Source organism: Chelonus insularis, unplaced genomic scaffold, assembly GCF_013357705.1.
Source record: "Chelonus insularis isolate UGA/USDA-ARS -01 unplaced genomic scaffold, ASM1335770v1 contig_66_pilon, whole genome shotgun sequence".
NCBI lineage: Eukaryota > Metazoa > Arthropoda > Insecta > Hymenoptera > Braconidae > Chelonus > Chelonus insularis.
Genome location: NW_023276695.1, coordinates 35868 through 62929, shown reverse-complemented (window position 1 = coordinate 62929; position 27062 = coordinate 35868). Strand labels below are relative to the sequence as shown.

Here is a 27062-nt window from a genome sequence, read left to right as displayed (position 1 = left end):
ATAAAAAATATTATTTATTGTACATATGTGTTGTGGAAAATATATTTGTTTATCAATATTATGAATATAAAAAATATATAAATGCCAATATTTTTATTTACTAAAGTAAATGAAAATTTCTTAGTATTATATCACAAGTTTTAAATGAAAAAGATTTTTTTTCGATGAATTGTGAAAATGTTTCATGATTTTTTGAAATATATATTATAATTCTTGATGAATAGTTGTTGAAGAACGTTCAGGAGGAAATCCCCAAAAGAAAGTAGGATAGCCTTTGACTTCTCTTTCTCTAGCAACAAATGCACTGAAGGAAGATATACAATTTCCAATAAAATAATTTGATCTACCTAAAATAGCTAAATCTAAATGAGGTGATACAGGATCTGGTTGTCGATGAACCGTAACACTCATTCTTGACAATGCTTTTGTTAAATCTTCAATCATATAATTATTATCAGAAGATACAAAAACGGATTTAATGTCTTTTCTATTTCGAATTACTCGTTTAAGATGACGAAGAATTAATTCAAAAGATGGTAAACACATTCCTTCGGTTGCTTTACCTCGTTCATTTCTATATCCTAAGCATTGAGGAGCAGCAAATAAATTAGGAGAGTTTGAAATAAATTCACAAGCTCTCACCTAAAATTAAAATGAAATACATTAAATTTAATCCATAAAAAGAAAGAACTCAGTTCATCTAATTTGATTAAAAAAGTAAGTTCTTAAACTATTACCCAATCAATTCCATTTCGTAGATGAATGCCTATAAAAGCTCCTGGCGGTAATGACTCTTTAACAAATTTTTTAGCTCTATTTTGCATTTCGTCATTCCAAACAACACATTTTTGAAATTCTTTATTTTCTAGCTGAACTGGAAAACTAGCAGGTGCACCAGTAAATGCTAATACTGGCCATGATATAGCAGGATACTTTTGTTTCCATTGACTTATAATATTTGTATGATAAACATCATAATGGAATGGTCCATAAAATTCAGATCCAACAAAATCTACATTAAATCGATCCCAAAAAGGACCAAATGGATTGCCATCCTTAGCATTACAAGAATCAGTATTGCCTCGAGCAGAGTAACAAAAAGCTACAATAATTAAGAAAATACATAATTATTTATCATTGCGTATAAGTTAATTATTTTTTATAAAAATTAGATTCTGAAAATAACGCACAAATGCGATCAGAAGGAGGCCATATGATTGGAGCTAAGTCTTTCATAAATTTCTCCATAGGAATAACTTTGTGACATTTTTCTAAGTGTGTGAAATTGAAATACGTTGTATATGGAACTGCTATCTGTAATTTAGTTTAAATAAAGTATTATGATTAATACATTCTGCTAATTAGATTTTTAATATTTCATAAACAAGTGTTTTTATTGTATTGATAAAAAAATTACTATTGTTGTTAACAATTTATTCAATTAATCGCTTTTCTTACCGATCCTACTTCTCCGGTACGGTATTCAATCCATGGTGGTACAACTAATGTGCGATTAAATGCTTTTGCAAAACCTAAAGAACCAAGAAAATGATCAGCTTGATTTCCAAAACGTCCTGAAATTGAAATTATTTAATATATAGTAATTTATTAATGTATATTTTATTGGTTTATTATTTAAAATTTATATTCGAATCTTACCCATACAGGGACAGTAAGTAATATACCCATTTATATCTACAGTGATATTGTGACCATTTGCATGAGAAAAAATTGATAATATAATACTAATAATTATAAGATGTATCATCGTTAATGAAAATTGGATGAAATAAATGTTTTCTTTCATTTAGAGTATAATTAAATCATTTTTAAAATTATCAGTTCATTTATTATACTCCAGACATTGTTTTAGCTCTAATAATACAACCAAAAATTTATAATTTTGGTCTTTTATCTAAAATATCATCACTTTATTGCTTATAAATATAATATATAAAAATACTTTATTATAAGAAAAACTGTTACTAAATCAGAAATTAAGTTTTACTTGAATTTGCTTCATTTGTATTTACACATTAGAGAAATACACAAGTTTCTTATACACTAAGCGAAATAAATGGTGTCCAATTTTGTTAATTTTTTTTGAGGTTATACATGCGATTCCCTATACCCTCTTATACCTAATTTATGTTGTGTAGTTGATGTGTTCTGTTGATAAAAACAATTACTATTAAATCATACCGCATAAATGATTTTTTACAAATAATTTAAAAAAATCAAATGATAGTTAGATATAAAGTAACCCCATAGTTTGATATTATCTAAAATAATATTATTTCTTTATTCTTTTAATAATAAATTAGACATTGATTATATAAATAAAAATTATGTTTTTGCTGGTGCAGGAGGATGGGGAAATTTAACTTTACTGAAATTTGGTCCGGGTGGAGCTGGTTTTAATGTAAATAATGATCCAAATAATACATGTTGAATGACTGGAAACTTTGCTAAAACTTCTGCTTTATACATTCTAATTAATCCAGCGTTTACTTTCGACCATGAAGGAACAGCACTGACATTCCAAAGTTGATTAGAGTGTTCAGCAAATGGACCAACTTTTACCTACAATGATTTTTTTTTCATTACGATAAATACCTCATACTGTTTTCCTTATTAACAGATAATTCTATTCTATAAATAAATTTTGTTACCTTAGCAATGAAATCTATGCATCCTAAAAACATATATTGCTTGTTAAATGATTCAACAATTCCCATATCAACGAAATGTCTTGGTTCAATACGAGGATGTCCTGAAAAAATAATTATCAATCAATTATTAGCAATTGTAATATTGTAAATAATAATGAGAACAGTGATTTTTTAATGTTAGTTCATTCAACTAAATTGTAATAATTAGTCAAATTTTCATACCTATTAATTGAGCACTTCCCCAAATAAAAGGAACAAATTGGTAATCGTCTAAACTCCACACACCATGACTTCCTGCTGGTTCCATTCGATAAACCAGTTGAAGACGTCGTACTATTTCTAAATATTTATCAAATACTTTGTTAACAACTGCTATTTTGTCAGCAGTTTTATACGCTCCAATTTTGAACATGCAACACAAAAACATGATGAAAGCCATTTCATGACCTGTCCCATAGTCAATTCGAGTAGCATTGCCAAAGCCTTCGCATAAGTAATGAACTAATTCAACTAGTGACCCATGTAATTTATCAGGTAATACTTGCTTCAACTCTTCTTCACTATTCTATTAGGGATGTGAATTTGAATTTAATCACTTCATTTTAGAGTAAATAATAATAACTTACATCTTGAAGTCTTTTAAACCACTCTCGAAATGACTTGTTACCAAATCGTTGGGGTTGTTCGGTTGGAGGAATTTCTGTTATCCATTGATTAAATTTATCCAACATAAGAATAGTTTTTTGTACGATTTCAGATTGAGGGCATTCTGCATTCGATGCTTTTCCTTGAACTGCATCATTTAACGCAAGAATAAAACCGAGATATTCCTAAAAATTTAATAAGTAAATACATTTACATTTTATCTAAATAATCTAATGATATTTGATTGTTGAAGAGATATGCTAGCTCTATTTGTTTTTATTTTCATTAATTATTAGTACTTACATGATAGGCTTCAGATTTTAGCCAAAGAGAAATATCTTCTGGTGTTTTGATAGCTTTTTTTGGCACAACAAAGTTATGTTTTTCATCTAAAAAATTCAGTAAATGATATTTAATTGAAATGGAAGATTTTTATGAGACATTGAATTCAAAAATATTTTTTTAACTTACCAACTATATCATTTTCAGGATTATGAGCGGTAGTTGACATTCTTCAACTAGAATAAAAATAATATCTAAATGATAAAAATCTCAATGCACTAATAATAAAGAGAAATCCTCTGGCCAGTTCAATTAAAATTTAATTTTAGCTGATGATGCGTATTTTCTATAGACTTTGAGAAATAAACTAGATCACTGACAATTTTATAGTAAACAAAAATTTCTGTCTATACACGATCATGAAAAATAACAATTTAATAAAATTTATAAAACATTGTTGCCAAAAAAATTCTACGACGATATTTAAATAAAAAACTTGAAACGATACTAAAATCGATACTATAAAAATTGAAATATATTCAACTTGATGTTATAAATTTGACGCTGAATAAAAACAAATTATTGATGTAATAAAATTGATAAAATTACTCTGATCGGCAAAAATCGGCTTCGCCTTTTTTTTTGTTTTCTATAAAAAATGTGTATAGTCTAATTAGAGTTGCTAAAAGTAGAGTTTGGCATACGAAGACATGTTTCATCAAAATTCCATAATTTCTTATAAGCTGAACACAGTCAGCCATGTTTCAACATTATTAATGCGTCACACTCCGCCCTATTTAAATCGAATTGACCAAAGAAAAAATTAATATTTATTGAATCTGATTATAACGCAATTTTATTAATCATTTTATCATGTTTTTATTTACTTCTTGTTTCTAATTAATCTTATTTTAAAATTTTGGCGATCACCTCCATTTTGACTGTTCAATTAAACGGTAAATTATCCGGTATAATTGCAGAGGATGGTAATGTTGGCAATACATCATCATCACAAAGAGATAACGAATGCCCATCTGTATTAAATGTTTTCTTTTGTGTCATACTTTACTGTACAGTTTGTATATATACAAACTACACTGCATTTATATCCACATGCGTAATTTTGTTGTCAACATGTAATCACAACATTGTTAGTGTTTTGAGTTTATTTATTTCTAATTTGAAAGAAATTAAGAAAGAAACTATCGAAATTTTGTAAAAGAAATATTTATGAAAAAATTTCTATAATTTACGATAAAGTTTTTATGGCTTTAAAATAAGAATACTTTAGTAATGATTTATTTGTAGTAAAGAGTGATTTTTCATTAATAATCTAAAGATTAATTAAACAGAAAAAAATGTATTCACCAGAAGAAATTGAGAAAAAAAGGCAAATAGCATTACAAAAACGTCAAGCACGGAAAGAACAAAATTCTCAGTTACCAGTCAACAAACCGAAAAATGGTGATAATTTAAGAAATATTTTGCCTCCACAAAAGCGAAAAAATGAGTTTGATACTCCTTCATTATCTTTTAAACAGAGTAAACACGAGAATGAAAGGCCAAATGTTATACCATCAAATAATCTATCTCAAATTTCAAAAAGTCAGAATAATAATTATTCAAATTCCCAACTTTGGAATAAAAATTTAGATAAAACACGTCCAATAAAAATAGAAAATGGACAAACTTTATTAACACAAAGCTACAACTCAAAATCAACCAGTTCAGTTAGTAATGAAAATAAGAAACTTGTCAATACTACTGAAGTTGAAAAATTCTATAACCGTGCTTCATCTATTCAAGGAACATGTTATATGATATCAGAATCTAGATTTGAAATAAATGTTCCTTTCTATCAGCCATTAATTGATTTCATTAAAAAATATCCTTCAAGATCATACAATGCTCAGACCAAATTATGGAGTTTTAGTATAACAGAATATGAAAAAATTATGACTGAAATTAAATCTAATATTTCCAATGTTTCTCTTGTCGGAATACCTAACTTTGTCATTAAAACATTTTTGAAGCAAAAAAGTTCTGATAGTAAAGATCAAGAAATAGATTTTTCTTGTATCGACAAGACATTGACAAATATATTAATGCCATTTCAAAAAGAAGGTATTTCTTATGCAATCAAAAAAAATGGACGTTGTATTATTGCTGATGATATGGGTCTGGGAAAAACTATACAAGCATTAGCTATTGCTTATTATTTCAAAAAAGATTGGCCGCTTCTTATCGTGGCCCCATCATCAGTAAGGTATAGAATGTTTATTTTATTTACTTTTTTTTATGTATTTTATCTTTATTCAAGATAATAAAATATTTTTGAAAATATTTCAGATATCAATGGTCTGATACAATTTATACTTATCTTCCATCAATTCCTGTGCACCAAGTTTATCATTTTACTAAATGTAAAGACTATTTAGAAGATGCTCAAATTACTATTGTGTCTTACGATATTCTTACCAGATCATTAAATACATTTACAAAAAAAAAATTTACAACTATTATATTGGTTGAGTATTTAAAAAAATATTTAATGACTTTTTAATTTAATTGCTTTAATTATTAGTAAAACTATGTTTAGTGTTAATAGTAATTAGAGCCATTACTTCACAGGATGAATCTCATGTATTAAAAAATCCAAAAGCTGCACGAACTAAAGCTGTACAACAGTTAGCTTTCGATGCTTTACATATACTTCTTTTGAGTGGAACTCCAGCATTATCGAGACCAATAGAATTGTATACACAGATTTCTCTCATTACTCATTCATTCATGCGGTAATTTATTATAAATAAATGTGTAATCACAAATAGAAAAAATTTTATTAAATTAATTTTAATCTAATTTAGGTTTCAAGAATACGGTATCCGATATTGTGCAGGAGAAAAAAAAAGTTTTGGATGGGATTTTTCTGGTGCTTCTAATATCGGAGAGTTACAACTTTTATTAAAAGCGCATTGTCTACTTCGTAGGATGAAAACTGATGTTCTAAAGCAATTACCATCGAAAATTAGAGAAGTTGTCATTCTAGATTCAGAATTAATACCAAAAAAAACTAAAGAAATGATGAAATTTGATAAGAAGCTTGAAACTTCTAAAAATCAACATTCTACTATACTTGAATATTATAATGAATCTGCTGGCCAACGGCTTAAAGCTGTGTGTAGTTATATCAATGATTTACTGGAAAATGAACAAAAATTGATTATATTTGCACATCATGTGATAGTTTTGGATGGTATTTCTGAGATATTAAACAAAAAGCGTATCAAATATATTCGTATAGATGGAAATACAAATTCTGAAATTAGGAAAAACAATGTTGATCTTTTTCAAACTTCAGATGAATGTCTTGTTGCTGTTTTGTCTATTACAGCTGCTAATGCTGGTATTACTTTAACAGCTGCTAATCTGGTTGTTTTTGCTGAACTTTATTGGAACCCTGGAATTTTAACTCAAGCTGAAGATCGAGTTCATCGTATTGGCCAAAATAGAGGTGTTGTTATTCGTTATTTAGTGGGGAAAAATACAATTGATGATTATTTATGGCCAATGATAAAGAATAAAACAAATTTTCTAGCATCAGCTGGTCTCAATTTAGATTTTTCTGTGAACGAAGCTCAAATAACGGAACAAAAACAACAGAATCAAATAGAAAAATTTTTAACAAAATCACCAAATGAAAAAACGTCTGTAAATAATACTATAAAAGACGTGGACAATGTTGATAAAATTTTTGAGGATGAAGAAGAGTTTAATATTGAAGACTGGGATAAATTTGAATAATTATATTTATTACTATCGAGTGAGTTTCAAAAGTGCATGTTCTTATGTTATTGTTAAATATTTATCATTGATAATTATTTCTCGTTATTTTTTTGAAAAAAGTGAACATATACATACTTTAAATAATAGATACACGTAATATATATTTTTATAATGACTAAAGATTACGGAAAACTATATAAAAATTCTAGGACTCAAATGCATTTCCTTATACAAAATCGTTGCTAAGACAACCCAAAATACAAACATGTGTTAAATATGTCGGTATTAAATGTGTTTTGTACTACTGTTAAATATGAATATAAAACAAGAATTTTATCTTTTTGCTCGTTGGTTGTTTTTATATTTATGTGTTTGTTAATTTTTGGACCATTAATAATTACATTTCAAACTGGTGGTTTTTGGATTCGTACTCGAACATACGTTGAAACACCCAGGGTACAGTTTACTCATAAATACTTGCTCATCGCTGAAAGATATTTTGAAACAACTCCGATTGTGTGTTCTACTTTTACAGTTTATCAAAGAAATCTCATAAAAGATAATTGTTCTTTAGTGAAAATCCAAGAAGTAGATGTCAATAATGATAAAAAAAATGACATTTTGAAATTTGAACTACAGTTTTATAATACACAACCTATAAGGACTTTTAAACTTTTATTATACTTTGAATTTCAATTTGAGGTATTTAAAAAACTTTTTTTAATTTAAAGCTATACTTAAAATTAAATATAACGAAATTTATTTAATACATAATAATTTTAGAATATCATAAAAAATACTATCAACTCGTTGGCATCATTTGATTACTTACTTCCATATGAAAGCCAAAAAATCCATGTGACTGGTGATTTGAGTCTCAATCAAAAAACTCTAATTTATGATAATAACTTTAATGATATACATACTCTTGATTTGAGTAATCATTCATTAGTTGAAGTATTAACTCATAATGCTCGAAAAAAATGTAAGAAACATTCAAGCTTTTAACAGATATTTAAAACGTATAAATTAATAAAACAGATAATATCTAGTTTCAGCTCAGATAAATAATATTCAAGCAACATGGGAAACAGGATTTGCAAGTGATGAACCAATTATTATTTCTGGAGAAATTTTTTATTCACAACAATTGTTGTACTATCAGCCAAGTATATGGGAAGAACTCAAATGGTTTTGGATTCAGTATTTATCTTTTTTCATAGCATTCTCATATTTCATACGAAAATTTTTGAAATTTTTATTAAGCAGAAGTTATTTGAAAAGTTATATTGTCATACCTTGGAAAGAAAAATAAATTCATTTACAGTGTTTTAAATTTTTTTTCTTTTAAACTTTTATTTTCGTTTAGAGCTAACTTCATTCATCATACATATATGTATATGTATAAATATATGTTTGATATTAAATGATTACAATTCTAATTTTAACTATTTTTAAAACTGGCAATTGTCTACAGGAATATTGAGTTTTTTAAAAAATCTTCTTGACATATTCTTATCTTCCCCACGTTATATTGAAGATGTAATGTATAGAAGTGATATGTACACACATACATCATTAAACAACAATATACAGACGGATCGATATGTACGTCTCCCACCAAGCTGAGCTTCAACTTTCTCGTATCATGTATTATGCCTTGATCTAAGCTTTCAACCACTTTGCTTTGCTCTTGGTATAGGGACAGTATAGTTAACTTTTCTCCCGTCTAAGTTGTTCAATGAATGTGGAGATTGCGCTCAGCTTATTCATCTTTAATCTCAAAATCATCTTGAATTAATACATTACACTTCACAAAATTTTATGTTCTTTCGTAGGAAAAGTATTCAGATTTACTTTTAGTTTGTTTTCACAGATGTTGTGAGATAGATGACATTTTTCTTACGATAATAACATACTGGTAAGTATATTGTTCCATTATTTGTTATCAATGTTCATTTTATATTCATGTAAGTTCTTTTTAGATATATTTTTAGTTATGCTGCTATCAAGAAGAAATTTTTAAAAATTTAGTGGTGTTCTATCTCACTTTAAAATGTCTATATTTTTATCGTATCTTTCTTTAATTTTACTTTTAATCTCTCAGATGAAATTATGTTCTTTAACCATAATTAAAAAATCTGATTTATGTTTTAATAAACAATGTCTTAATAATGATAATAGTGACATTTTTTATTTGCAACGATTGATTGTTATAATTATTTACTCAATTTTTTAATAATATGTTAACAGATTGTTGTTTTCTATTTACAGTTCTTAAACTAAATAAAATTAGTGAGAATAATTGAAAACAAAAATAATGACAACACGATCAAAAGAAAAAGTCGTTGCGGCGTTGAAGAAGCTTTTTCGAACTTCAGAGAAGATTAGCAATCAAGAAGATGCTAGTAGTTCTACAAATTCACCTTCAAGAAGAATTCTCAGTCGACATCGTTCTGATGCAGTAACCCCATCTGAAAATGCTATTGATAATCCTGGATCAAGTCATACCAAATTATGTTCTTGCAAGAAAAAAAAACATGGAAATTGCTCTCGAATTCCAGTTAGTATTTCTGAACGTGGAGTTCGTCTTCGTCGACTGATGAAGGAATTTAGTGAAATTCAAAAATCTCAACATCGACGAGATGCAACATTTACTGCTGAACTTGTCAATGATAATCTTTTTGAGTGGTATATTAGACTGCATAAAATAGATCCTGAAAGTGAACTTGCAGCTGATATGATAGAGCTTAATATACCTCATATTTTATTGCACATTATCTTTCCTGAAACATTCCCATTTGCACCTCCTTTCATGAGAGTGATTTCTCCAAGAATAGAAAAGGGTTTCGTAATGGAAGGTGGAGCAATATGTATGGAATTACTTACTCCTGGAGGATGGGCCAGTGCTTATACCATTGAGGCAGTTATTACTCAATTTGCTGCGAGTGTTGTGAAAGGACAGGTATGATTAGCAATTTATTTTTTTATACTATATGAGATATCTATTTTTTTAACTTTCAATAAAATTTCAAATTGTAGGGTCGAATTGCAAAAAAATTAAAGACACACAAAGAATTTAATCGTCGTTCAGCAGAAGAATCTTTTCGAAATCTTGTTAAAGCTCATGAAAAATATGGTTGGGTAACTCCACCTTTAGCTGAAGGTTGAAAAAATAATAAATCTTTTACTTGTGCCAGACCTAAAATTGATCCAAACTTATATATTTATCGATTATTTTGGTTATTAAATGAAAAAGTGATATCAATGCATCTAAATACGAATAATCAAGAAATTGAAAATCTGAACATTAATATCTTGATTATTGTATTTTTGTTAAAAAATATATTTCTTTATAATCATAATATTATGAATTATACAGTATTTATAAGAAAAAAATCTATAAGTCATAATCGTAAAATACAGATTTTAATATCTTTAAAATTAAAAAGGGAAATATTTTAAAAATATCATGAACTTGTAAACAGTTCGTGATGCTTTCAATCCCTTTTCTATGTTATTAGTCGTTATTACATTATCGGGATTTTACACCAGGTAAGCATTGTTAAATGAAATTTAAATTACTGAGTAAAATGAATAAATAAACTTATATAAATAAAAACTCTTAAAAGCTCAACTTCAATACAAAAATTTTCTTATAACTCTTCTACAACATCCACTATCTTTCAATAATAAATAATAAATATTTACTAGTCCATGTGTTAAATATTGTTTGTTAATATATTGTAATATATGTGCCAAATAAATATAATATTAAATTAAATTGATTGTTTTACTGTTAAATACAGATTTTTATTAAATAATAATCATGTATAAATCAAATAAACTTTAAAAGTTACACTAATTTCACAAATAAAAACGCAAAATAAATATTACAGATGTATCATAAATAATTTAATTAATTCGTATATAAAATACGTATGGTTAATCTTTTAAATAATTATCATAAACCTTGGAATGCTTTTGAGTAAATTATTCATTCACTTAAAAATGTCTATATATATACATATGTGTATATGTGAATGTTATATCATTATTAGATTATTTTTTTTATGATTAAAAGTTTTTTCTCAACAAAATATTCAAACGTAAGAAATAAATCTAATACTTTCTGTACATCACAGGTTTAGAAAAATAATTTTCAAATTTTATTCAAACAAAATATGTATCATTTTAATTATAGTGATATATCTTAATAATTTAATTTAATTTTATCTTATATAAATTATTGTAAAGTATTTCATAATTTCATTTTCTTCTTTATTGAATTATTCTTATTTTAATATTAAAACTTATGTTTTATTCAGTCGTCTTTTTCCTCTGGCACACACATGAACAATTTTGAACAAGCCATGTTGAATGAGTCTGTAATAAAAAAAAATATAAATAATTATCACAATTTTTATAAATAACAACATCCATATGATCAAATAGATTTGGAAAACTTACGTGATGCATTTTCGAGCCATTTTGGTTTATTATCCCAATCAATAAGAATAAAATAGATGGGTATTCCGGATAAAATAATCATCAAGCCAACTCCAACTTCTAATGGAGTGACGTAACAAGGTAATGTAACAAGGAAAATGCATATTATCAAAAATATAATCGGTAATGCGAGAGACACCTAAAAAAGATCACCAAGTCATTGGTACATTATATTATTTGAGTATGACATACATATTAGTTAATACTATTTATTACATGTATCCGCCAGTACCTTTATAGGTCGATGGAGATCAGGCTTTTTGTACCTCAGCCATAGGAGGCCAGAAACTGAGAGTGTAGTAAAGAGTGCTTCAACAAAGCTAACATAATTGATCAGCACATAGACGTCCTTTGTTATAAACAGTGCTAGCGTGATAATGCACTAGAAACGGAAATTATAATTGAGCGGTTTAATGCCTTCAACATTAGGGCCTTACATACATAGTATTTTGTTGAGAAACTTTGTATTACACGTCGTAAGACTTTTTTTTTTAATAATTACTTTCATAATAACGTTGATAAATTATTTTACAAACACATCTCATCTTCTCACGATATTGCTAATTATGAGAAAATAAAAATGATTTATACTTAAAGATTTCATTGATACATTTTTTTTCGTGTTGATTGGCTTAATTAAATTTGGGTGAATCAAAAGCAATAAAGCGTTTAAACTTCTAAAGTCTCTTTTTAACTTTCCGACAAAGCATTAGGTGACTTATGAAAGAGTCAATTTAATACCATTAATGCAATTGAATACATTATTGACAAATACTATTACATGGTTGCTACAGATTAGTTTAATTTCTTCTCTTTATATTATCTGCATTATTATAAATAGAACTAATAATATAATTACTTACGAGAAAAATGAGTGATGGCATAGGCGTTAAATTTTTTACATTTATAAGAGCTATAGCATTAGGTAGATGACCGTTTCTTGCTCCAACAAAAAATAATCGAGACGAAGCAAAAATTGCACCGTTCAATGAACCAAATGTTGAACATGCTACAAAAACTGGCATTATCCATGCCATTGATCCTAGTAGTTTATCACCAAATGTCTGAAAGTATATCATTTTTTATGTTTATCAATTTTCAATAAGACACTAATCTAAAAATTACGTCCAATATTTAAAAACTTACCACAGCAACTGCATTAGAAGCTAAAATTTCATCTCTAGTTAGGACAACAAAGTAAGCTAAATTTGCCAAAACATAAATAATTGTAATTAAAGGTAATGATATACAAATAGCTTTCGGCAAATTCCTAGAAACAAAAGAATTTATATAGAAAAATATTATATTAAGACATAATACATTGTAAACAAATCTAAATCGTTTACCTGTAAGGATCTTTAAGCTCTTCTGTGACAAAATTAAGATAATTCCAACCGGAGTATGAAAACAAACCAGAGTATACAGCGAGTGCAATATAACCAGGCTCTGTATTAGTATTTTCCATTGGTGTTGAAAAATTACTCGAATCACTTGAGAAAAAAAACCAAACACCAGCAGTCATAATTATGATTAAAGCAAATATTTTAGTTCCAGTGAAAATATCTTGTACTCTCGTTGCCCATTTCACATTGTAACAATTTATTGCCGTTAATAAACCTATAAAAAATTTAATTGATTCAAAAATTATAAAATAAAAAAATTTTTTTACTGTAAATCAATTAATGTTTACGATTCAAATTAACAAAAAATTAGTTTATTATTATTTGATTATATATATCTATGCAAAAGTAATGCATTAGATAAACACAATCTCTTCTTTGTCGTATTCATGAAACTTTATCTTAGCTACTATGCTAAAAATAATTGTGTTCAATTTAAAATTAACGATAAATATATTCTATGTTTTAATTGGAATTTCTTTTCCATTTTAGTTGATTAAAAATATAAGAAAAATTTCTTTATGTATTGAATATACAAACAAGTTACTAGAGCAGCGAATAGCCGTACGGCTTCATCAGATGGTTCACATCCCGGCCAAAAGGGTTGTAATATATATGTGGCAAATGTTAAGGCTGTAATGGCATTTCCAGTCGGCACCAGAATAAATAAAGCTACCCACAAGTACAAAAAAGCTGGTAGTGGTCCAAAGGCATCACTGATATAGGCATAATCACCACCAGATTTGGGTATCATAGTACCTGAAATCAATCGTTTTTTAAACATTTCAAATTTGTTGGTAATTAATATTATATTATAATTTTGAAATAGTTGGTAGTGAATAATCATTGTTGTAATATCCAAAATATAAAAGGTATATTTTTAAAAAATTTCAGTTCTTTAATGAATTTACCTCGCAAAATTTCATGATAATGTTACATCATCACAATTTTGATCTTATAAAAGGTATTCAAAATTAAACAACCATATTTTTATAAGATAATTCAATTTATCATTTGAATTGCTGATTCAATTTTATCAATCATAATTGCTGTGTGAAAATTTTTGTGTCTATGTTAAATAACACGTGGAGAAAAAGATTATTCAAATATTTGACTTAATACTTTACGTTTGATTCATCATTTTTCTTTAAATATTTAAATATTTTAATATAAATTCATCTATAAACTTTTCTATAAATTTCATTGTTAAAATTTCCAATTTTTAAATAATAACAATGATGAAAATATGTTACCTAGTTCTGCATAGCATAACGCTCCAATAAGAGACAATAACCCCGAAAAAACCCATACTATAAGAGCTAGGCCAATGCTTCCACTGTGAGTTAAAACACCTTTTGGAGATACAAAAATACCAGCACCAACAATAACACCAACAATTATAGCTACACCATCTAGAAGTCCAAGCTCTTTTTTCAGTTTAACACTTTGTATTTCTGGCTTATCAGGAATCATTTGGTGTTCGAGTGGCGCGATTTTATCCGGCATTATAACACAAATAACAGCACTTTCTTTGTAAAAAAAAAATTAAGAAAAACTTCAACTAAATACTGTAATAGTGAAGTACATCTAATAAATTGATACTTTTGTGTTGATATCTTGAGAGCTTTCTGACTACTACTGAGACAGTCATCGCCCGAAGTTAATTTCTAACATCCAAGACACGTGGAGGGAATACAATAGTAGACCGGTAAGAAACTACTACTTCTACCAAGCCGTTACTCAGCACGTGTATGAGTCTTTTTTACACCTCCTCACCATATGGCGATTCTTCTCATTGGTTATACTATGACGATCTTATGTTTGAAAATTGCATCACATTTTTCACTTTCTATACAATACTAATTTTTCTTTCATTAATAATAAATTAATTATTAAAGTTTTTCAATTAATTTATTATTTTTAATTCCAATATTTGTGATGTTCAAGAAATATAATTATCAATGACATATATTGTTGGCTATATTTAAAAATATTTCACAGTCAGCAAGTTATCACCACATTTTTTGTTATGTATACTTTAAAAGAATTTCAATATTCAAAACATGATTATGATAAGAAAATAATAAAATCGTATATAACTTGAATGCACGTGGTTTATATGAATTCCAAGAAATCTGCTGTCTACAAATGTGCTGAATAAACGTATTATTTGAATTATCAGTAGTCAATTGTAATACAAATACAATATTTCTAATCCTTGTCTTTCATTTATGAGGACAATAATATTAAAATTCGATAAGTGGTAATTCTAATTGATTTTCGTGATGAGTATAAAAATATTTAAAACTTCTTTTAATTTTAAACTAGTTTTCAGTTACACAATTAAAAGTTATTTTTATATTTCCAGATGTCGTTGAAATTGGTCAAATAATTCTATACTAGGTGTAAATTCAACGAAAAGCCACTTTGAGATTACTCTCGAACGATTAGCTTTAAACTGAGTTCAACAATTTCGAGTGATAAATGCAAGTGAATACATGTTGGAGCCCTCAAAAGAGTTAAGTTCCCTCGTTTAGCATGAGCGTAGATTCTAATGCAATTTATTTTGATTTTCTTTGGTGTGCTGGAAATGACTGCTGCGCCTATGTTTTACACATGTGACTGTTAGTGGCTTCCGTTTTAGTTATTCATACATCACTTTCCCCTTATTCGATCATAAAAGTTTTTTCAATGACAATCAGGCCAACCATGTCTTAATAACCAATATCTAGTGTATTTATTTTTTCCTTGGTTTCACACGTATTTTTAGAATAAAATTAAAAATTCAATTTGAATGATTTAAGAATTATTAGCATAGCACATATTTCAATAGTATGTTCTTATAAAAATAAAAATATTATAGATTTGTTTATATTCATAAATTCAAAAAATAAATAAATTTTTCATTTTTAACAATATGGAATCCATAGATATAATAATTATAAGATTAGTTAAGGATAAATAAAAAAAGAAATCATTTGGAATTATAATTCTTATTTAGATTTCATTAAATAAACATAATTTAAAGTAAAAAAGTTAAAATTGAATTTAAATTTTCCCGCGAAATGTATAGTTCAAAATTTTACCGTAACGGATTTATTGGCGCAGTAAAGAGAATTCAATTTGCAATTTATTGACAAGTTTTCTATTATTGTCCAGTATAAACATTGTTAAATATATGCGCGTCCATGTTTTGTTAGAATATTATATATTTCAATTGTAATATTTTCATCCATATTTTAACTTTTTTCATTATAAGCTTCAGTTATTTTCGCAGTAAGTTTTTTTATTTGTTTATTCACCGTTGATTAGAGTTGACATTTAGATGATTAATACTCTAAGTTATTATCAGTGTTAACACCTTTTGGGTCATTTTTATTGAATGTTTGGTTGAAAAAGGAATATAATTAAGTAAGAGGTTATCTTTCAATCTATAACAATATGCTGTCTAGTATTGTCAAAGAACATCAAAGTAAACAAACAGCCAGGAAGGAATTACAAGGTATATATATTAACCTCAATATTTACGCCATAATAGATAATTACTGTAATAATAAATATTATTGAATTACTTATATAACTTAGATCAAAAACGTAAGGAAGCATTACGAGCAGCAAATAACTTGACTCAAGCCTTGGTAGATCACTTGAATGTCAGGTACTATATGATTACTTCGATATACTTATTTTATTATTAATAAATATCATTTCTATGCAATTAATAAACATTCAAATGTACGTATTCATATTTACAGAGTGGCTCAAGCTTATTTGAATCAAAGGAAACTCGATGCAGAAGCTAAACAATTACAACAATCAGCAACAGCATTCGCAAAACAAACACATTCATGGTTGAATTTAGTAGAATCATTTTCAAGCTCTTTGAAGGAAATAGGTGATGCGGAAAATTGGGCACAAAGTATCGAAGGAGATATGAGAATAATTGCCACTGCTTTAGAATATTCGTACAAAGGTAAAGAAATTTATTTTTAACAGAATTTTAAACAAGAATCGATAATATTCAATTATCATCATTTAAATGTTTGAAATTTTTCTCAAATAGCTAGCCAAGATGCTCACGGAACAACTTCGAGTTGATTCGTTTCAAAAATACCTGTATATTATACTACATTATTATGTTTACTTTAAGAATAATGCTATAAGAATTTTTTTTTTATATAAATAATGCATACACTTAAGATATGAAATAAGTATCCAAAGTACCAATACATTTTAAGAATTATTTATTTAATTAGTTTATACTTTATAATTCTTTAACACTGTTTTGAGTTCGATTATTAAATCGTTGTTACTACATGGTATATCAATTATTTTACACAATGAAATTAATCATTGCAACGAAAATTTGTTTAAGATTTTATTCGATACAAACTCATTCGATACTTTTAATTCAAATTGATTCCAATTCACATTTTGTTGAATTTTAAATATCCGGATATTCAAAGTTAGTTTATTTCATTTTTATATAAAAATTTCCAAGTACCAACTGATGGTAATATAAATTTCGTGCTTCTTATCTAAAGAATAAATATCTACGTGCAAAGTCATTCGGTGAATGTGTCCATATTAAATAGATGGAGTCAAATGTTTCCATTTTGAAGAATCGCGAATCTATAAATTCTTCAACGCAGCAGTGAGCGCATAAATTTTTCAAGTTAACGGTTTTGATTTACTTTTAAGTCATAGTAGATAATTTATATATATTCATTCTAACTATGCAATTGATATTTGATAGAAACAACAGTATAAAAATAATTTTAAAAAAATAATAAGTCTGATTAAGCTACCCAGTAGAGTGTCCACTAGCACTTTACCATTCTGATTTTATCAAGAATTCATCACATATAATACTGATTTTACTTATTAATGAATTTCAAAACAATTAAATCAAATTTACATCAATAAATTATAATGTGTGAATATTTTCCTTAAAATTATTTCATATATTAAGAAATTAAATCCAAGTCGTTTGATAGTTAAAATCCAATAATTAAAAAAATAAAAACTTGCAATTTAATTATCGAAATTTAATTATTCATTCCAAAGAGTAAATATTCAAAAACAATATATAAGTATATAAAGATATATTTATACTCTTAATTATACCTCAATTATGATCAGTATACTGAACTATTTTTATACAGAAAAACCATCTGAAAACATTTAATATTTTATTTTATGAAATGACGCGATTACCTTCCACTTTGACTCGTTTCATGCAAGGGACATATTAATGATTCAAGGTTGAGTAAGTCAAAGAGATATATCAAACTCTACGTCATATGTTTGTTCAATATATACATATCTATATACATCGCTCTCTTGAAGGAAAATAAAGTTTTTGAAAATGATGATGTTAGCTTTATAAAATATACTAGAAATAAAAATATGCCATCATAGATAAGTTTTTCATATTAATATGCTTAGGTTTAGTTGTATTAAACTTGACTGAATTTGATGAGAAAATTTTTTTTTTCACGTAGTTATCACAGAAGGATGAATAGATAAAATTTTCATCAATAAATAGGAAAATATTTACGTTATAATTTTTGATGGTATTTATATGTTTTAGATGCTTAAAAATAAATGCTCATGACAATGAATTAAATCATTATAAAATAAGAATCAAATAAAATAGCCATTTGCTATTTTTGTGATGACAAGAATCCATTCTTTTTTAATTACTTAACGATAAAATAGTACTTTTGCTTTATAAACAGCTTAATAACGAATAATTTTTAGATGCAAAAATCAATAAAAGTTTACGAGAAATTTTTGATTTCAGTATGGAATAAATATGTATTAAATTGTTATTTTAATACAAAAATGGCTTTATTACGTTATACAGAGGCCGATACACTTATTTAAGTGTGACCTTGATTAATTTTGACCTTGATTTATTTTCAGTAACTCTTTCATGTATCTCAATCTATATGATGATAGAGTTTCTGTACGAATACAAACTAATGAAATCATCTATATGTATTTAAGAATACACACACAATTATATTAAAGTTCCGATATTTATAACAGTTTTAATAGTAGTTTCAACGATCAACGCCTTGAACTCATCAAAAGTGTCGTTTTATCGATATTAATTGGTTTTTCTCAATTAATTGTTACTATTTTTCTTAATAATATCCCATTACTAGATAAGTTCATTGATAATATACAATAAATAATTAGTTTATTTTCAATTACACAAAAATGTTCAATAATTAGTCTCATTGCAATAACATTCAGTGTTAACATGCATAATTAAGATGAAATTTTTGTGTTATCATTCAATTTAATTTATAATCAAGAAAAGAATGTTATCAGTACTTTTTTATACAACTCGCAAAAAATTTTTTGCGATGAAGTAAACTTGGAAAGAAATGTTGCTGAATTGTTTTGTTAATATACAAAAAGATAGTAATATGTATGCAAGTCCATCAGAGGCTTCCTTAATTTAGTTGCGTTCCACCCTACTCCTGCTGCATCGATTGCCGCGTGATTCCCCGCATCCATGGCGTGCACTCTGATGCAACTGCGTAGCGTCGGGACGCTGCGGTCAATGTTAAGGCCAAGGCTAAGTGCATTTTACATGCATCGAAGAATTCGCGGTTTCAGCTTTCGATATGATGAATAGGAATGTAAGATAAGCTGTGAGTGGTGACACTTTTTTTGTGTTATTGTATATACAGTTAAACCATTCAAAGTCACTTTGCACGATAAATTAAATATTATCGCAAAAAAAAAATAATTATTAAAAATAAAACTCTTCAATCAGTCATCATATAGAAAATCGATTTTTTATTTATAAATTTAATTGAACTTATACTGTAGGTTTTCTTAACTTTATATGATTATTTTGATAATATATTAATAAAATAATCACACGTACATCGTATATTCACAGAAAATACCACATTAATGTGGTATATATATCGAATAAAATAGAATTGGGGATACATTCAAGGTTAAAACTCTTGGAACTCTAATATAAATGTCAGACGATGTGATGTTTTATTTCTATTCTGAATAGAATTAGATTCTTTATGCGAATAATTAAACGATACTAATTTAATTCAGATTAGCTAAATCTACTTTAAATCTATTAAATCTACACTTTGTTGAAGAAAAAAAAAAATTCTTTCATACTATATAACAATATTGTACATAAATAAATATGTATTAAAAGTTTTAATAGTGCTACAAGTAAGGATTTGAAATTAATCTTACCTATCACGTTTTATTAAAAAATAATCATTAATATAAATTGATTTTGCAACTCATCTACTTTGTATACGTAGTATATATTTTTATTTTAATGTATTAATATTATTTGATATACGACATTGTCAACAAATTGAGAAACAAAGTGTCAATTTCCTGCGGAAAATATAAAGAAGGTCATCGACAATGTGTTTGAACTAAACATACAGTGCATTTTCAAGTGCACGTCGACCTTCGACCGGGCCAAGCGCGTATCATACAAACTTCGCGACAATCAAGAGTATAAGGTCAAGGTTGAAAACCTAAAGTGTAAGCTTGCCGACGTAAAACAGATATATATATTAGTTTAATGTCGCATCGAGCGAGATGCGCGCGCGTTGACGCCTGCGTCGCGACATCAGCAAGAGCCATGGCCAAGGTTTTTCTCGGTCACGGGCAATTCGATATATATGTATAGTGTTAGAAACAGAAAAATAAGAATGGTTATTGAGGTAGTGCAGGTGCATTTACATTGCTGAAATGCCTCTTGGTACACTCAACTGCATCGTAAAAAAAAAACTTATTCATTTTCATAGACATGAATTAATGTTTTTTAAATCAGTTGAATTAGTTTTTGATAGATTTTTTAGAATATTTATATATTATAATAAATTTCGAATTTATTTTTTAATCTGTAATGTTTCGAAATTAACCACTTTATTCTGGGAAAATAGAAATTTTATTTGTAAATGGGAAATTGACTCCAAAAAGTTTATTTATCTAAATTTAAAGAGGTAGAATTTTTACCAGATTTACTGAATTCATCGAATGTTTTAGATTAATTAACTGATGAATTAATGGAATGATATATTATTGAAATTTTAACTACTATTATCTCAAATAAGCACCCATCAAAAAGTGCACACATTCACCTTTAAATGACAATGAATCTAATTATCGTAGAGATTTTGATCTGGGCTAATTTTCTTTATTAAACAATTCTCTGCTAATTTATTGTTGGATATCTTCATTTTTGATACATTATCTTGGAGATGATAATGAAAAAATGCGGATAAAAATATAAAAATTGTTTGAATAATTGAAATTAATCCAAAAGAAAGGAAAATGAAATTGGTCAATTTTAAAAATATTTTATGCATAAAATTATGTTGCAAACACATCTAGATTATCATTTTTTATGATAAAAAATAGAAAGTGCAAATTAAATAGAACTTGTCATAATGCATTTTTTATTTTTTATCATTGAAAGTAATGACATTTAATTAATGCCAAGTTGATTTGTACATTTGGCATAAATGTGTCTTGCGATTAATAAATAAAACTTTGAAAAGTTTATTTAATAATAAACTACTATCAATTGTTTAAAAAACAGTGATACTTTTGAGATAAACAATTAAATATCTCGAGAACCATTAGTCGTAGAGAGATGAGACTGATCTCATTTTTCTTCTCATGAAAATCTCTGAAATCAAAGAAACCATGTCTCAATCTCCGATGCATTGCTTTTAAGTAAAAGTATATTTTTCCATGTGGTTACAAATGCTCACTGAAGTCTGTCGTCATTAAAAATATGGTTATTAAGCTAAATTGATTAATGTTCAACGGACTTCCAATTTTCGAAGCATATTGACTGAACTATTTCATCGATTTATCTATATAAACAATAATAATAATAATAATAATAATAATAATAATAATAATAATGAAATGTAAAATTAAAGTTCAAAGAATGTTCCGAACAACTATACTCCATAATTGGATTAAAAATGAAAAAGTTATATCATAGAATATACTACTTTCTGTATAGTTTGCAAAAAATTACAGTGTATTCAAAAATATAGACCCACTTATCAATCATTCATGAGAAAAATTGAATCGTTTTTTTGCTCTACATAATAAGCTGAAGATAATTTCTCGATAGCAAATTCGCTTGGAAAGAATATTTGGATAATTTTGAGCAGAAATGAGTGTATAATTTTTGCCACCGTTTTTTTCTATATTGATGATAAAAATATTAAATGAATCCTTTTTTTGTAAGATCATTTATTACATAAGAACAACAAAATTAATTTGATAAATTAATATTAGTGTATACAAGCATATAACTGCGTTATTATCTCTATCTCGGAAAATCTATTTACCTTCTTTCTATTTTCCGTATCCGCGTGGGTTGTGCATCCAAGCACACTGACCTTGAACTTCATCTCACGATTCACTGACGTCATAGCAATCGACCTGAATCACAGACCTTACCAGATCGTTAATTTATATATATATATATATATATATAAATATGTACTTACAAATTGAAATCATTCATACGTTCTTTTTAAAAATGTCTTATTGATTTTACGACATGTCAATTTTCAAATAATCTTACATCATCGCTTTTAAAGATTATTGAATACATTAATAACAATAAATGGGTTCAATTATTAATGTGTTAACATTGAGAAAAGCTTTGAATGCAATAAGTCATCAGGTGGCTAATTTGCGTGAGCATTAACCTTGATAGTTGTGACCTTGGTAAGAATGTCTTCACGATGTTGATTTCATAATCTCCGTGAATTAGTGTTACGATGAGGCTTTATGTATTGACAAACAATGAAATACAAAAATTTAGAAATATCTGTTGAACTTTAGTTTTCTTTTTTTACCAGCTGGAAATGAAATGGAGGATGTAAAGATACTCAATTATGTTTTTTAGTTATTTTTCAAGATTTGAAACAACTCGACGATCTAAAGGGCAAATATCCATCTAAGTTGAAGGTCACAAACACTTCACAAGTTCAGTTTTATTACATAATAACGGTCTTCATTTTTTTTTATCTTCAATATTTTTAAGCAAAAAGAACTTTTATTAATTTTAAAATTAACTTTCTGGTATGAGTTTTGAGGAGTGTTAAAATTTGCCAACATTTGAATCAATTTCTATCAGTAATTATATAATGAATTCAACCGTGAATATTCATTCATTCATTTTTAGAGAGTAATGATTTAATTCAACATATTTATTTTACAATGGACGATAGAAATGAAGAAGATTACTGGTTAAGGTATTTTTTAAAAACGAATTTTTGGAAGTCATTGCAAAGCAAAGATTGCTTTTTTTTAATTCTATTAGTTTTTAAATCAACCAGATGCTCACACCTTAGAATTATTTTCCTTTTCAAGAATTAACGAATAAAACTTTTATTAACATACATAAAATTTAATAAATTCGAAGTAATTCCTAACACAACTTTAGCTTAACTTCAGTTTATTCAAAATGCAATTTTTACTTAACAATTTTTCCAGTATAGTTAAAATAAGAGTTTATTATTAATAAATGTTGGAAATTTATTTAAATTACTTGTAAAAAAAATTTATAATCATTTTTTTTCGCTTTTAACTTCAATTATTTGGAGTAAAATTTTTATTTCTTATATTGGTGTCAAATTTAAAATGTAGTATTACATTTTTAAATATGATGGAAAAATATTCTTCGGATTTTAATCATATTTCAAACACATTTTAAAGAATTTTTAATTTCACCTTTCTATATATTAGTATATAATTTTCGACTTTTATGTACAAAGAATAAAGATTTGACAGTCTAGAATAAGCAGTAACTTTTACTCATATGTAAGAAGGAAGTAATCTCGTTGTCAAGGTATTTTACTGCCAAAAAGTTGACGTCATCCTTATTGACAATATCAGGTTATAAATTCTATAAATGGGCTTTTGTGAAAATTCGGACTACTCTAAGGTTAAATTGATATTAGAAAATGTCATTCAACAGAAATAAACTTTATATTTCCGTTAATTACACCACATATCTTAATATTTATCATGGGGAAAAATTATTTTATAAAAAAATTATTGTGCATCGAAATAATGTACGATACATAAAATAAATAATGAATATTAAAATAGTTTTAATAATTATATTAATTAAAAATTTTAATAACTAAAAATATATTTTATCCATTTTTGATTCTAATGGGATAGGCTCTAATGTATTAGTACGAAATTTATAAATTTCTTTCTCTTCATGTGAACATATAACAAATAAATAATTATGATTGACAATAAAACGATTAGCCGAAACAAATCATTTCCTGGAGCGCTTGTGAGTTTAAACTTTACATCCGTATTCAAGGTCAGTTCCGCATTTAAGTGTTATTAATAGATATTGGCTTATATGCGAATCACACGGTTCATAATTTACATAAGTAATTGTACTTGAGTCTCTTTTTAAACGACAATAGGAGATGGTTAAAATGTTATTGAAGTTAATTTTTAGAAAACAAAACGATTCATGACAAGATGATTATTCACAATACAATGTTGTTGATTGTTGACTAGGTTAAAATTATTTCTTCCATGATTCTTTGTATGAATCATACATATTACATAGAACTTTTTTTTTTTAGATAAAATAGATATAAATTAATATGAAAGATACTCTTGGCAAAATTTTGAAGGACCCTTGTTGTCGGAATGTCATTTTTGAACTCATAGTTTTAGTTAGATATCAAAAATACTTTGGTTTCATAATTATTTGGTATTTAGTTTAAAAGAAATACTAACAATCGTATGTTGGTATATTTTCAAACATAATTTTTATCAACATTCTGAAATATATATTGAAAAGAAAAATGTGGTATTTGATATTGAAAATGTTTGTGTATATTTATTGAAACATATTTTAATTTCTAATATATTCATGGATTATTTACATTATATACAAATTTTTTTTAATACATCATTTTAAATTTATACACCAAATTTTTCATAACTACATACTTCAAATATAAAATTTTTGGTCATTAAATTTACTATGCTCAACGAATAAATTAATTAAAGCTTTTGAAAAAATTCGACCCATTCGATTTGGATTCGTATTCTGAAAGCCCGAAGGAGGCTTACATATTCAGTGAATTTTTTTTTTTTTAATTTAAAAACTAATTTAACTTTGACTTTATATTTTTAATTTCTCATTAAAAAGTTATTGCAATGAAGTCAATTTTTTAAATTTGGAATTTTTTCGAATTTTTACGTCCTGTGATTTTTAAAAGCATAATAGAAGGTTTCAAAATGGATGTAGGAGCGGGAGGGTGAAGTGAAATGTGGGAGAACAGTGAAACGTTCGAGAAAATGTACTAACTTATTTAAATAATCTCAAAAAAGCTTCATGCACTTTCTGTTTATTAATTTTTCAAGTTATTAATGCATCAAAAATTATTACCATTTGTTAATATATTTGTTAATTTGTTCATTTATGTTTTTTCTTGATGCTCCACTTTCCATTTTTTCTTCTAAACTTCGAAACCTGATTTTGTTATTTTTTTTAATAATTATCTTGTGTAATTATGTTTTAATGTTACCGATATCTCGAGAACAACTAAAGAGATCAACTTCAGATAAATTTCATTTGAACGATAATACAATGAAGAAGATTTGATACAGCCATTTTTTATAACAAAAAACTGTAAAATAAGTTAAGTAGAAAGCAATTGGAAAGAAGCTTTATTTATTAATTGATTACTATTGTAAATAATATCATATACCTCTAAACAATTATATATTGTTGATGAGAATTATAATTTGTTATTAATAACTAGAAAAAGTTTAAATTTATTGTTTGAGAATTTTATTAAAATAAAACTCCAATGGGAAGTTTTTAGAAAACTCAGCAATATTTAATTCGCGTTTGGTTCCAATTTCATTCATGTAATTCTAATCTTCATCTGTATTTATGCGAGCATGAAGAAATTTTATAAAAAAATATTGCTAATGCATTTTTTCATAGACATTCACTCGTACTTAAGCCAATATATAAGAATAAAAGCTCTAAAAATTCGAGTGATCCCAAGTTTTAGTCTTTCTTTGAGCGCCCATCTCAAGAACTCTAGAATAAAGGAAAATTGTAATTCAACTAAATATCATTTCGAACCGTTTTATTTTTTTTCTTTGAATTCAAAGTTTATAGTAACAATAAAATTTTATTATTAACAAACATTGAGCAGTTGCCGATGTAAACCTTCAGGGTCACACTATACCTGTTTTTATTAAAAGTGAAACAGGTGTTGACAGAAAGGGGAGTTAAATTTCGATGATGGTCGGGTTACGCCATAAGAGCTCAACGAATTGAGGTGAATATGTCGGACATAATGAATCTGAATTTAAAAATATTTAATGTTATATAATAGATGGTTTATTTAAAAATTTTTATTTTGTTTAGAAGTTGAAAAAAGAAATGAATGCTAGACATTCAGTATCAACTGTTTAAAATAGTTGTGTTATTATGACTGTAGAATCAGTGAATATTCACTATTTCGCACTCGTTTTCAATCATTTGTACTACTTTATTTTAAGAGGTTACCATTTAATAATATATTATTTCAATTTAAAGTGAATAATATTAAATAAAATTTATCTTACAGAAAGTAATAACTTTAATAACAAGTAATTAATTCTAATGATTATGACGTATGATTATTATTATTATAATAATAATAATATAATAATTTTACCTTACTGTAAA

The 27062-nt window shown here is 26.5% G+C and overlaps 7 protein-coding genes across 10 annotated transcripts; 4 read left to right on the top strand and 3 right to left on the bottom strand.

The window, feature by feature from the left end:
- Positions 1 to 90: 90 nt before the first annotated feature.
- O-fut1 (O-fucosyltransferase 1) lies at positions 91 to 2100 on the bottom strand. 2 transcript variants are annotated; one of them, XM_035089364.1, is made up of 6 exons: positions 2009 to 2100; positions 1660 to 1915; positions 1459 to 1574; positions 1191 to 1314; positions 738 to 1102; positions 91 to 642 (listed from the first exon to the last, which is right to left on the bottom strand). In XM_035089364.1, the coding sequence occupies exons 2-6, from the start codon at positions 1805 to 1807 to the stop codon at positions 205 to 207; spliced, it is 1191 nt and encodes a 396-aa protein (XP_034945255.1). In that variant the 5' UTR covers positions 1808 to 1915; positions 2009 to 2100; the 3' UTR covers positions 91 to 204. The 2 variants fall into 2 exon arrangements, with proteins under 2 accessions (XP_034945255.1, XP_034945254.1); XM_035089363.1 differs by lacking the exon at positions 2009 to 2100 and having other exon boundaries at positions 1660 to 1929.
- Positions 2101 to 2271: 171 nt separating this feature from the next.
- LOC118070641 (serine/threonine-protein phosphatase 2A activator-like) lies at positions 2272 to 8234 on the bottom strand. 2 transcript variants are annotated; one of them, XM_035089366.1, is made up of 7 exons: positions 8218 to 8234; positions 3789 to 3835; positions 3621 to 3706; positions 3299 to 3502; positions 2895 to 3237; positions 2673 to 2773; positions 2272 to 2583 (listed from the first exon to the last, which is right to left on the bottom strand). In XM_035089366.1, exons 2-7 carry the CDS (start codon positions 3826 to 3828, stop codon positions 2347 to 2349), a joined length of 1011 nt encoding a protein of 336 aa, XP_034945257.1. In that variant the 5' UTR covers positions 3829 to 3835; positions 8218 to 8234; the 3' UTR covers positions 2272 to 2346. The 2 variants fall into 2 exon arrangements, with proteins under 2 accessions (XP_034945257.1, XP_034945256.1); XM_035089365.1 differs by lacking the exon at positions 8218 to 8234 and adding an exon at positions 4209 to 4239.
- Marcal1 (SWI/SNF-related matrix-associated actin-dependent regulator of chromatin subfamily A-like protein 1) lies at positions 4728 to 7627 on the top strand. 2 transcript variants are annotated; one of them, XM_035089362.1, is made up of 5 exons: positions 4728 to 5865; positions 5949 to 6126; positions 6231 to 6394; positions 6467 to 7113; positions 7198 to 7627. In XM_035089362.1, the coding sequence occupies exons 1-5, from the start codon at positions 4958 to 4960 to the stop codon at positions 7401 to 7403; spliced, it is 2103 nt and encodes a 700-aa protein (XP_034945253.1). In that variant the 5' UTR covers positions 4728 to 4957; the 3' UTR covers positions 7404 to 7627. The 2 variants fall into 2 exon arrangements, with proteins under 2 accessions (XP_034945253.1, XP_034945252.1); XM_035089361.1 differs by having other exon boundaries at positions 6467 to 7594.
- On the top strand, positions 7650 to 8700 carry LOC118070642 (transmembrane protein 231). The gene is made up of 3 exons (XM_035089367.1): positions 7650 to 8087; positions 8169 to 8370; positions 8438 to 8700. The coding sequence occupies exons 1-3, from the start codon at positions 7662 to 7664 to the stop codon at positions 8698 to 8700; spliced, it is 891 nt and encodes a 296-aa protein (XP_034945258.1). The 5' UTR covers positions 7650 to 7661.
- Positions 8701 to 9691: 991 nt separating this feature from the next.
- On the top strand, positions 9692 to 11135 carry LOC118070672 (ubiquitin-conjugating enzyme E2Q-like protein CG4502). Its single transcript, XM_035089422.1, has 2 exons — positions 9692 to 10350; positions 10428 to 11135. Exons 1-2 carry the CDS (start codon positions 9706 to 9708, stop codon positions 10554 to 10556), a joined length of 774 nt encoding a protein of 257 aa, XP_034945313.1. The 5' UTR covers positions 9692 to 9705; the 3' UTR covers positions 10557 to 11135.
- Positions 11136 to 11432: 297 nt separating this feature from the next.
- mnd (minidiscs) lies at positions 11433 to 15671 on the bottom strand. The gene is made up of 8 exons (XM_035089383.1): positions 14548 to 15671; positions 13835 to 14053; positions 13241 to 13511; positions 13041 to 13164; positions 12758 to 12958; positions 12127 to 12276; positions 11856 to 12033; positions 11433 to 11771 (listed from the first exon to the last, which is right to left on the bottom strand). Exons 1-8 carry the CDS (start codon positions 14798 to 14800, stop codon positions 11710 to 11712), a joined length of 1458 nt encoding a protein of 485 aa, XP_034945274.1. The 5' UTR covers positions 14801 to 15671; the 3' UTR covers positions 11433 to 11709.
- Positions 15672 to 16392: 721 nt separating this feature from the next.
- On the top strand, positions 16393 to 17598 carry Blos1 (biogenesis of lysosome-related organelles complex 1 subunit 1). The gene is made up of 5 exons (XM_035089348.1): positions 16393 to 16570; positions 16647 to 16796; positions 16880 to 16952; positions 17050 to 17267; positions 17358 to 17598. Exons 2-5 carry the CDS (start codon positions 16736 to 16738, stop codon positions 17390 to 17392), a joined length of 387 nt encoding a protein of 128 aa, XP_034945239.1. The 5' UTR covers positions 16393 to 16570; positions 16647 to 16735; the 3' UTR covers positions 17393 to 17598.
- Positions 17599 to 27062: the final 9464 nt, after the last annotated feature.

Bases quoted from the DNA above. Each gene is read 5' to 3' on its own strand.
- O-fut1 (XM_035089364.1), bottom strand. From the start codon at position 1,807: ATGAAAGAAAACATTTATTTCATCCAATTTTCATTAACGATGATACAT. The intron at 1,575-1,659 runs GTAAGATTCGAA...TTTCAATTTCAG, and splicing joins TACTTACTGTCCCTGTATGG to GACGTTTTGGAAATCAAGCT. The intron at 1,103-1,190 runs GTGCGTTATTTT...TAATTATTGTAG, and splicing joins GCCTCCTTCTGATCGCATTT to CTTTTTGTTACTCTGCTCGA.
- LOC118070641 (XM_035089366.1), bottom strand. From the start codon at position 3,828: ATGTCAACTACCGCTCATAATCCTGAAAATGATATAGTTG. The intron at 3,503-3,620 runs GTAAGTACTAAT...TTAAATTTTTAG, and splicing joins TAAAATCTGAAGCCTATCAT to GAATATCTCGGTTTTATTCT. The intron at 3,238-3,298 runs GTAAGTTATTAT...CATCCCTAATAG, and splicing joins GGTTTAAAAGACTTCAAGAT to AATAGTGAAGAAGAGTTGAA.
- Marcal1 (XM_035089361.1), top strand. From the start codon at position 4,958: ATGTATTCACCAGAAGAAATTGAGAAAAAAAGGCAAATAGCATTACAA. The intron at 6,127-6,230 runs GTTGAGTATTTA...ATTACTTCACAG, and splicing joins AATTTACAACTATTATATTG to GATGAATCTCATGTATTAAA. The intron at 6,395-6,466 runs GTAATTTATTAT...AATCTAATTTAG, and splicing joins ATTACTCATTCATTCATGCG to GTTTCAAGAATACGGTATCC.
- LOC118070642 (XM_035089367.1), top strand. From the start codon at position 7,662: ATGTCGGTATTAAATGTGTTTTGTACTACTGTTAAATATGAATATAAA. The intron at 8,088-8,168 runs GTATTTAAAAAA...TAATAATTTTAG, and splicing joins ACTTTGAATTTCAATTTGAG to AATATCATAAAAAATACTAT. The intron at 8,371-8,437 runs GTAAGAAACATT...GATAATATCTAG, and splicing joins TCATAATGCTCGAAAAAAAT to TTTCAGCTCAGATAAATAAT.
- LOC118070672 (XM_035089422.1), top strand. From the start codon at position 9,706: ATGACAACACGATCAAAAGAAAAAGTCGTTGCGGCGTTGAAGAAGCTT. The intron at 10,351-10,427 runs GTATGATTAGCA...TTCAAATTGTAG, and splicing joins CGAGTGTTGTGAAAGGACAG to GGTCGAATTGCAAAAAAATT.
- mnd (XM_035089383.1), bottom strand. From the start codon at position 14,800: ATGCCGGATAAAATCGCGCCACTCGAACACCAAATGATTCCTGATAAG. The intron at 13,165-13,240 runs GTAAACGATTTA...TTTTGTTTCTAG, and splicing joins GAGCTTAAAGATCCTTACAG to GAATTTGCCGAAAGCTATTT. The intron at 12,959-13,040 runs GTAAGTTTTTAA...ATATACTTTCAG, and splicing joins CTTCTAATGCAGTTGCTGTG to ACATTTGGTGATAAACTACT.
- Blos1 (XM_035089348.1), top strand. From the start codon at position 16,736: ATGCTGTCTAGTATTGTCAAAGAACATCAAAGTAAACAAACAGCCAGG. The intron at 16,797-16,879 runs GTATATATATTA...TATATAACTTAG, and splicing joins AGCCAGGAAGGAATTACAAG to ATCAAAAACGTAAGGAAGCA. The intron at 17,268-17,357 runs GTAAAGAAATTT...TTTCTCAAATAG, and splicing joins TTTAGAATATTCGTACAAAG to CTAGCCAAGATGCTCACGGA.